The 10,525-nt window shown below is 44.5% G+C and overlaps 1 protein-coding gene and 2 non-coding genes across 3 annotated transcripts; all 3 read right to left on the reverse strand.

Moving 5' to 3' along the window:
- Positions 1–1,370: 1,370 nt before the first annotated feature.
- nifk (nucleolar protein interacting with the FHA domain of MKI67) lies at positions 1,371–7,270 on the reverse strand. Its single transcript, XM_061724015.1, has 6 exons — positions 7,058–7,270; positions 5,581–5,709; positions 4,606–4,714; positions 4,021–4,232; positions 2,846–2,905; positions 1,371–2,004 (listed from the first exon to the last, which is right to left on the reverse strand). The coding sequence occupies exons 1-6, from the start codon at positions 7,175–7,177 to the stop codon at positions 1,822–1,824; spliced, it is 813 nt and encodes a 270-aa protein (XP_061579999.1). The 5' UTR covers positions 7,178–7,270; the 3' UTR covers positions 1,371–1,821.
- On the reverse strand, positions 3,353–3,483 carry LOC133446638 (small nucleolar RNA ACA64). The gene has a single exon (XR_009782871.1). It is a non-coding gene; the product is annotated as a small nucleolar RNA ACA64 (small nucleolar RNA).
- On the reverse strand, positions 4,787–4,917 carry LOC133446639 (small nucleolar RNA ACA64). Its single transcript, XR_009782872.1, has one exon. It is a non-coding gene; the product is annotated as a small nucleolar RNA ACA64 (small nucleolar RNA).
- Positions 7,271–10,525: the final 3,255 nt, after the last annotated feature.

The raw sequence follows: 10,525 nt of genomic DNA on the forward strand, positions 1-10,525 counted from the left end.
TTGAAGTATCAACTCAAGTTTTTTACTCAAAAGTATAAAAGTACTGGTTTCAAAACTACTTAAAGTATAAAAGTAAAAGTAATGTAAAGGGGAAAAAAGCCATTAAGGACAAAAGCCATTGTAAATGAATGCAAATATATTAAAGAACCATATATGTGTACTATTGAGCATTAACATGTGTTTCAGAGAGCAGGAGATATGATGACTAGTTGCCTATAAGTATTGTAATGGTGCAAAAAGTTGAACTTCAGAGGCATGTTATCATTTATCCTAACCTTTATTGGAATGTACATCCAAGTTTAGTTGCAGGAATCTGAGGGAACGGATGTAAGAACAAAACTGGACAAGAACATCTGAAACAACCACAACCAAATTCACTCTATCCGGATGGAGCAATTTAACTGGATAGTTTTTTTTAAAGGCCGAAATGAAATAGAGTAACGAGGCTGTTTTTAAAATGTAAGGAGTAAAAAGTACAGATAATTGTGTGAAAATGTAAGGAGTAAAAGTAAAAAGTTGTCTGAAAAATAATTACTCCAGTGAAGTATAGTCAGATAACCAAAATTTCTACTTAAGGTAACGAAGTATTTGTACTTCGTTACTTGACACCTCTGGGTCTGACCGGTTCTGACCTGAACATGTTTAAAATCGGGTTCCTTCCCTTTTTTCCGCATCTCCACCAACGTCTCCACAAAACTGATAAGCAGTAGGTGAAGATGGATAAACATTTCCATGAGATGCACTTTCTACTCACAGCTGCAGTCTTTACAGAAACCCCTCTGCTGACTTTAAAACCACCTTTATCTCCAAACCGACCTCGGCAGAGCCGCAGAACCAAATTAAAGTTTTTAAAGCTTTTGTTAGGCACCTGCTGAAAAAGCAGGTTTATGTGAATCAGTCAAATCTATGAAACACACCACCTCTAGCGTGTAAATGTTAAATCAGAGTAAATTGAATCTGACTAAATCTTCCACTTCTAGAGATCGTGTCTTTTTGGATCCATGTTTCAAACCTGAACTCCAGAACTTTCTAGACGAGCTGAGGCTCCACCTTAGGAACATCTGGTCGGAGAAAAAGTTAACTGGAGTTCTGAAGGTTTTCTTACAATAAAGTTTTTACAAAGTGTTCCAACTTTCTATGTTGATAAAGACCACCCAATGCTTCGTCTCCCCCGACCTGCAGCCCACCTCATCCGGACCAGAGAGGTCAGAGAAACCGCAGGTCTGGACCTGAACCGGGTCAGTTTGTAGCTGCTCAGCAGCAGAATCGGTGACTTACGCGTGAACCTGCTTTAAGAAACCGGACCGACCTGTGGGTCCTGAAGTGTTGAAGTTAAACTTGAAATTTAAAAACGAAACCGATTTCAGGTCTGGAAGGAAATTAAAACATTTTATATAAAAATGTGCCAGAAAATAAATACGCTGAACTTAAAACAAAACATAATTCTTAAGGTAATAACTCAAATTGTCTTTAAACGTTGGTTAATTTGTGACTTGTAGACCACATTAAAATGGCTTTATTCTTTATTACAAATGTCAGCTTTCAAAACTGCCTGGACACTTTAAGTTAGGAAATAAAGATAAATGTCGACATCTTTTATTCATAAAAACGAACTGATTAGCTTCAACATCGTCACGTGTCTTCAGTCTTTCACGTTCCAACGCCTCAGCCGACGCCACCACAGTAATACTTCCCCCCGCCCACAGCCTTGTACCCATGGTAACAGCACACACTATTTTGAACATTGTCCAAAGTCCATTTGTGATCCTGAAGTTTGTATTTCTGCTTTGACCATCAAAGTCCAAATCCAACTCAGGACCATCACTGCTCCTCCTCGTCTTCATCGCTGCCCGAGACATCGTCATCCTCCTCTTCTTCATCTTCCTCCTCTTCATCCTCGTCCTTCACCGGCAGCTTGAGGACGATCTCGTCGTCTGCGTCATCGTCCGCGACCGTGGACTTCCTCCTCTGTAGGAAGGACGGCGTGCAGGCCGGTGTGGTGTCCTGCAGGAGGAACAAGTTGTTAGTCTGGTTGCACTTAACCCCCTGCTGTCAGTCTGGACCAGGACCAGGACCAAAGGTGTCAAGTAACAAAGTACAAATACTTTGTTACCTTACTTAAGTAGACATTTAGGTTATCTATACTTCACTGGAGTAATTATTTTTCAGACAACTTTTTACTTTTACTCCTTACATTTTCACACAATTATCTTTACTTTTTACTCCTTACATTTTAAAAACAGCCTTGTTACTCTATTTTATTTCGGCCTTTAAAAAAAAAACTATCCAGTTAAATTGCTCCATCCGGATAGAGTGAATTTGGTTGTGGTTGTTTCAGATGTTCTTGTCCAGTTTTGTTCTTACATCCGTTCCCTCAGATTCCTGCAACTAAACTTGGATGTACATTCCAATAAAGGTTAGGATAAATGATAACATGCCTCTGAAGTTTGACTTTTTGCACCATTACAATACTTATAGGCAACTAGTCATCATATCTCCTGCTCTCTGAAACACATGTTAATGCTCAATAGTACACATATATGGTTCTTTAATATATTTGCATTATACTAAGATGCATTCATTTTAAATGGCTTTTGTCCTTAATGGCTTTTTCCCCCTTACATTACTTTTATACTTTAAGTAGTTTTGAAACCAGTACTTTTACTTGAGTAAAAAACTTGAGTTGATACTTCAACTTCTACAGGAGTATTTTTAAACTCTAGTATCTATACTTCTACCTGAGTAATGAATGTGAATACATTTGACACCTCTGACCAGCATCAGGCCCCTCTGAACCCGGTCCGGGAACACAGGCGTGTCTAGAACAAGGACACGGTTCACTTACGTCGCTGCAGGACGATGCATTTAAGCCTTCGGACTTCTTCTTCTGAGGAACCTGGGCCGCCTGGAACCAGAAGAAGAGCGTATCATTCTCTCTGAACAATAAATAATCTTTATGTTCAAAGTAAATCGGTCCGATTGGAAGTGAACTAAAGCTAGCGGTCTGAACTCTCCTCCCATGTCCCGTTGATGCAGCAGTCTACGATCTAACGGACGCTACAGTCGCAGCCGTGAGCTGCACCACCGGCATGCTACATCACCACGACGACGCCAGCGCTACGTCAGGAGCATGGACGTGCTCAAGCTAACGCCACCTGCTCACGCAGCTGAAACAAACGCACCCTGAAAGAGCTCAAGAGTCGTCAGGGAAGAGACCGACGATCTGCGCCACCTCGTCACATTCGTACTCCACGAAGGCGTAGCCCTTACTGCCCCCCGTCTGCAACAGAACCAGACAGACGTGACGCTGCAGCTGCACACAGACCGACCCAAGCGCCCGTTTCCTCCCAGCATTTGTTGGTACGTGGGTTTTATCGCCGTGCCGACGGGTCGAGCAGGTGATAAGCTTAACGTACCGAGTTTATGTGGGCTCAGTTGTCTGGCCTCAGACCACCAACACGCCTGAGGCCATTTTCAGTCTGAGCCACGCGGTCTAAAGGGTGAAAAACAAAACAACCCCAAAAAGGTGCAAAAGAAAATACTGAATTTTGGCTGAAAAACTGGGAAAATATAGAAACCTGGAGACAAACCAACTTTGCCGGTTGTCGACGTTTAAGCGGCGTTGCATGTTTGGAACTGAGCAGTGTTTCCGTGAACATTTAACCGATTGTTGTGTGAGACAACATGTTAGCGATCCTGTGGTAGCCGGCGCCACCCGGTCGTTACCAAGCAACGAGAGTCTGTTGCACCACAAACTCAGCCAACGTTAACGTGTTTGTTGAACCGTTAGTTAAAAGGTCATTGCATCTAAACACATTCAAACATTCTGAGACGCAAATTAAGAACTGAAGTAGCTTTTGTAAGAAAAAAAATAACGTTATCACCTCGACGTTTAACGTTGTGGCTCTCACCGATCACACACTGGTAAAGTATCTGAGCAACGGCACACGCGGACCGCGACGCCGCTCCTTCATGAGCGTTCACACCACTGATACCGGTTCCCAAACAGGAAGCACTTACGAATCCGGGGAAGTCGTAGTCGATGCCTCGCGCCGCCAGCCGCTTCCGCAGCTTCGACTCCTTGCGCAGCAGTTTCTCTGTCATCTTGGCGATCTGCTCTTCCGAGTGTTTCTTGTTGTAGCGCGCCACCGCGGGAAGCGAGGGTTTCTTGAACTCCCTTTGAGAGCCCACGAACAGCTTCTCGTGCACCTTCTCTGGAGGAACCACATGACCTGGAGAACATCAAGACAAGAACGTGAAACCAGGGTCACCACTTGCGTCTCTAAATGCTGTTGTAGATTCAGGAACGTATTGTTCTGATGAACCCAGACCACACAACCTTAAAAACCCTCTCAAAAACCAGCACCCGTCCTACCAGGACCAGTTTAGGGTTTCTGATCTAACAAACAGTTTCTCAGCAGCGAGCAGGTGTGTGAATAAATCTGGTATCTAAATAAATAAAGTACATGTGAGATCCAGCAGAAAAACAAAAGAACGACCTTGATCGGCAAGTCTTTAGACATCCAATCAGTTTTCTCCCAACCTGTTTGGTCAACTTCAGTAAAATGTTTCCTATAAATAAGTTGGGGGGTGTCTGGTACTCACATTTGATGATCCTCTCCCCCATCAGGTAGTTGTTCATGGTCTCTGCGACGATCTGCGCCACCTCGTCACATTCGTACTCCACGAAGGCGTAGCCCTTACTGCCCCCCGTCTGCAACAGAACCAGACAGACGTGACGCTGCAGCTGCACACAGACCGACCCAAGCGCCCGTTTCCTCCCAGCATTTGTTGGTACGTGGGTTTTATCGCCGTGCCGACGGGTCGAGCCGGTGATAAGCTTAACGTACCGAGTTTATGTGGGCTCAGTTGTCTGGCCTCAGACCACCAACACGTCTGAGGCCATTTTCAGTCTGAGCCACGCGGTCGTGTTCAGGTGTGCGTAGGGCTGGGCGATATATCGAGATTTTAATATATATCGATATATTTTCAAACACGATATGGTACGAGACAATATCGTTTATATCGATATAGCTTTTTTTTTTGATTTGGATATAGCTTATTTTGTGACAAATTGACTTGAATGTTTTGAGATTTGCACAAATGTTTTGTTATTTGCACAACTGTCCTCAGTGGAAAAGTCTGCTTGTTACTGTCTACATTGTATTAATTGCACAGTGTATTTTAATTTAATTGTTATGCAGGAAAGGGATATTTGTTTTGTTTTATTCAAGAAGCATTTTTATTCTATATATGCAGGCAGTTTATTTTTATTTCATTTGTTTTATACATTTTGATATTGTGCAGACCTCTGTTAATAAAGGAACCTGTGTGACATTTGGCACGAGGCTTTGTATTAAAACTGACTGTTTTTTTAAGGGTTTGTCTCAGAAAAAAATGAAGCTAACAGAGATGCTATGCTATAATGCTTTGGGGGAAACCCCAATTATGGCACAGAAAAAATATCGATATATATATATCGAGTATCGCCATTCAGCTAGAAAATATTGAGATATGACTTTTGGTCCATATCGCCCAGCCCTTGGTGTGCGGGTCGTGTTCAGGTGTGCGGGTCGTTACCTTCTTGCTCCTGGAGAGCCGGAGCCTCAGAACCGTCCCAAACTGCTGGAAATAGGACTCCAGCTGCGGCTCGAACAGGCCCAGGGGGAGGTGTCCCACGTAGACCACGCCCGGGACCAGCTTGTTGTCCTGGAACAGGAGAAAACATTGGTCCAAGTCTGTTTAGTGTTCACACAACACCAAGAGGGAAAGACACCAGCGAATGTCTTTAGAGACACATTCAGGAGGTCTGAGAGAGCTAACCCACTTTGTTTTAATGAGCCGGGTCTGCCCGTGGATCCAGACCCTCACCTGGACACCCCCACTAAACTCCTGCTCACTTCATAGAGGGAGCAGATCTTTGGGGATTGTGGTTCAGATGGTTTTAGTCATTTCAGAGATCACGATTCAAGTTTTAATGACACTTAAAACAAACTTTAACTTTATAATCGCGGGTCAACACCTGGTTGTCCTGGTTCCTGCTGGTATGAAGGGTGGACTGTACCCAGAGCCGGCCCAAGGCATAAGCAAACCAAGCGGCTGCTTAGAGCCCCGTGACCACTAGGGGGCCCCCAAGAGTTAAAAAATTAAATAAATGTAAAAAAAAAAAAAATGTTTTTATGTGTGAGTGATGATTCATACATCATCAACGGTACGTTATTGTACAAAAACACAATTAATATTATTACATAAACAGTATTATGTTAACAGACTAGAGTAGACTACTCCACTTCAAATTGTTGTTGCACATTGCTGTTGCCGTTTATTTAAAACCAAAAATAAAGTAGATAACGTGTTTACAGTAAATGGTTTATGAATGATCCATTTGATTATTTTGTTTCTTTTATTAGGCCTACACTAGATGTCACTTTAAATATTAAGTGTAAATCAACCCCAGGCCGCTCTTGCAGCTGAATTTGCTCCATTTCAGATTAAAACCCATAGATGGTAAAAACCTGCCAGGCTGACAATAGGATGATGGAAACAACTCTGCTGCAACTGTGCAGCTCTTTGACCTTTGACCTGTTGCTTCTCTGTGTGGCCAGTAGGGGCAGCTGCAGATTTGTCTGCAAATTAATCTGTTGTAGCTTCCATGCTCTTAATCCCTCTGGATTACAATCTAACTACAACAAAACGTTCTTACATCTAGTTTTACTAGTGTATTTGTAATGACAGGGAAGAACATGTTCCTGGGTGTGAATGATGAATAACCAGTATTATTGGCAGTAATACACGGCCCCAAAATCGCATTTTGCTTCGGGCCCCATGGAGGCTTGTGCCGGCCCTGGCGGTACCAGAACCCTCCGGCTACAGCAACGTGGACGTTTAACTGTTCACTTCTCATTAAACATTAATGTTTGTTCAATATTAAATGGACTTAGTTCTTGTGAGGTGCTATTGATCATCTACCATCAGATGAACACTGGTCCAGAATGCAAGTGCACACGCGGATTGATCGCTGTTCTTCAGATAATCAATAGGAGCGTGCTAATCTCACCTGTTTCCTGTTCTTCTTGGCCTCCTTCACCTTCCTCCTGAAGTCCTGCTGCTCCGCCGGGTTCAGCGCCAGCAGCTCCTCCGCCGGAGCGGAGCCGGACTCTTTCACCGTGTCCGTCATTTGTGTGGAGGATCGAGCCAGAACCAGAACATGGACCGAGACAGAGGAGGACACGCGTCTGAGCTCCGTGTGCTGCACGAGGCTCTGGCCCCGCCCACGGGGCCCGGGACAGCTTCCTGCCGGCGGAGCCGCCACAGCGCCGCCTGCCGGCGGAGCCCTGCGGGGGGACCTAATACATCCATGGGGGGGACTCGGGGATTTATGCCATAGACGATTTATGCTGCGTTCCATTTACCTCGGAAGTCGGAACTGGGAATGCCGTCAGAGCCGAGTTTTTTTTTTGTTTTTTTTTAGAAACTTTATTGAAAGTTCAGACGTTACAATTAGTGAAAACACATTCAGGTGTTCCCAAGGCAGGTAGTAGTAATGTACATGTCCATTTACAACAGTAATAATAAACAACAATTAAACAAATGTAGTACATATAATGGCATGACGTTATTAATAGAAAAGACTACAACAGCTGAGTGAATTGAGCATGAAGAATAATACAGCATTAGAAATCCAGAAAGAGTAACAAGGGAACATAAAACTGACCCTAATGTGACATATTTTAAAATTCTTTAACATAAAGTGCAACAGACTGAATAAAATAAATAATAAACAGACATAATGAAATAAAAGGAACTTTTATAAATAAGTAATTAAATTAGTAAAGTAATATAGAATCTGTAGCGGGTCCCGGCTGGGCCGCTAGCAGATAGATAATCCTCGAACCGGAGTACTGGAAACACACAAATAAAATGAGTGACACCGGACCACCTCTGCTCATTCTCCAGTCCAACGGATTATGAGCTTCCCGTCCTCGCCGCGCTGTTAAGAGTCCCAGTGGCGCGGGCCGGGGCTGGTGCTGCCACCCTGTGTCCGTTTCTGGTACTAAAAGTTCTTGTGTGTTTCCTTCTTGTTGCCATTTTAGCAGGATGAAATAATAAAATAAAAAGATACAAAAACCAAAGATAGCAATAAACCAAAACGTGACTTCAGCAGAGATAAAACAATAATAACGACAATAATAATAATTCTACAAAAACACTTTTGTGAGTATCACATCCACCCCGACAAACAAAAATGGCTCCCGACATTTGCTACTACCCAAAAAAAAAAATTCTCTTTGCCCCTTTAATACACTTGTGTGGTAAGTGGAATGTAGTATGTGTAGGGCATGTACATGTGTGGCGTGTAAGGAGCAGGTGAGATGAACTGTCTGGGCATGTGGGCCATGAAAGGCAGGGAGAATGGGGCAATCTGTGGAGAGACAGAGTCTACATGGGTTTGTATGGAAGGCTGGCCCAGTGACTCATAAGTGAAAGTTGGTCTTGGCCTCCTCTCCCTGACTGACCTCCTCACCTCCCTGTGTCCATCTTCTGCAGGCAGAGTCCCTACAGGGGGAGAGCTCGATCTTTCCACCTGTGTGTGGTCAGCATGGTCATTTTGTTCATCCTCTTCAAGCTGAGGCTGAGTCTGCCATTTATCATCCACAAACTCCACTTCTCTTTCTTTCACAGGGAAGGTTTGTTTGTGCTCACTTTCAGGTAGGTTTGTCACATCCGGTAAGTATGTATCCATTGATTTCCACAGGGTCTGAACAGGAACTGCAGGGGGGAATGTTTTTGACACTGACCTTTGCCCTCCTGCGGCTGTTGGTCTGTCACGTCCAGATTGATCACTTTCCATCCTGACAACAGGTGTTCTCAACCAGTAATCTCCCGTCTGCTCATCCTCTTCATCTGTGTCTGACATCACGTCGTTTTCAGTAGGGCCTGCCCTCTGTTCTGGTTGTTTTCGTCTCTGAGGAGGTGTTACAGCTGGAACAGCTGACAGTGCTGGGCTCTCGACAGGTAAGTCATTGACTAAAAGTAGCAGATTTCTGTGCATGGTTCTGTGTCTTGCACTTGGGTCTCCCTCAGGATGGATGACATATACTGGGTTGTCGGAGATTTGCTCCTTCACCAGGTAAATCCTCTTCTCCCAGTACGAGCGAAGTTTACCGGGTCCACCGCGCTCACCCATGTTCCGAACCAGTACTCGATCTCCTGGTTTGAGGACCACTCCCTGCGCCTTTTGATCATAGTAGGATTTGTTCTTTGCACTTGACGATAAGCTGGCTTTGTTTGCGATCTTGTACGCTTCTTTCATCCTCTTTGACCATTTCTCCACATAACCTCTGTGTGTCACTGAACCATTGTTCTCCAGCAGTCCAAACAGGAGATCCACAGGGAGACGGGGATGTTGTCCATACAGCAGGTAATGAGGTGAGTACCCGGTGGACTCGTGACGAGTGCAGTTATATGCATGTATCATCTGTGGTAAATGCTCCTTCCATCTCTCCTTTTCCCTGTCTGTAAGTGTCCGTAACATTTGTAACAATGTGCGGTTGAACCGCTCAGCAGGGTTACATTGAGGGTGATATGGGGACGTTCGTGAGTGTCCGACCCCTGACAGCCGTCCAAGGGTGCGGAAAAGGTTGTTCTCGAACTCACGTCCCTGGTCGTGGTGGAGGCGGTTTGGATATCCGAGACGAGGTATGTAGTCGTTGTATATTCGTTCAGCTGCAGTTTGTCCTGATTTGTTTTTGGTAGGGTAAGCTTGAGCAAATCTGGTAAAGTGGTCGATTACTACCAGAATGTACTCAAAGCCACCTTTGCTCTTTTCCAGGTGTAGATAGTCTATACAAACAAGATCAAGAGGGGAAGAGGAAGTCAGACCCCCCATCGGTGCACGGACATGTGTGGTGGGTTTCTTTTGTTTTATGCAGCTGCATTTTCTTGTGACATAGTCCTCAATACATTTCTTCATGTATGGCCAGTAGAAACGTTCTCTGGCGAGGTGGAGCACACGTTCTGTCCCCACATGACCCATGTTGTCATGGAGATGTTTCAGCGCAACTGACCGGTATTTGACAGGTAGTACCAGCTGTCTTCTTTCTGATGTGCGGCGGTACAGGACTCCGTTCTCCAAATGCAGTTGACTCCACTCATGAAGGAGCTTGCGAGTGAGCCCACCCACCGACCTCTTGACCTCCTTGGTGAGAACACTGTTGGTTTCTTTCAGCCTTATTATTTCCCCTATCTCAGGGTCCTCCCGTTGGGCTTTTGCCAGTTCTTCAAGGCTTATTTCAGGCAAAAGTGGATGAAGCTGTGGCCTTACATCAGCAGAGGAGGTGTAGAGCGCAGCGACCCATGCCACATCCTTCCTCTGAGCTGCTCTGCCTCCTTCCCAGGTTGCATGCAGAACGTCCTGTGACAGCTCCTCAGTGCATGTTGTGACATAGCTGTCAATATCGAGTGGGATGCGTGAGAGTGTATCAGCGTCGATATTGTTTTTTCCAGGTCTGTATTTAATGATGAA

Source organism: Cololabis saira, chromosome 6 (genome assembly GCF_033807715.1).
Source record: "Cololabis saira isolate AMF1-May2022 chromosome 6, fColSai1.1, whole genome shotgun sequence".
Classification (NCBI taxonomy): Eukaryota; Metazoa; Chordata; class Actinopteri; order Beloniformes; family Belonidae; genus Cololabis; species Cololabis saira.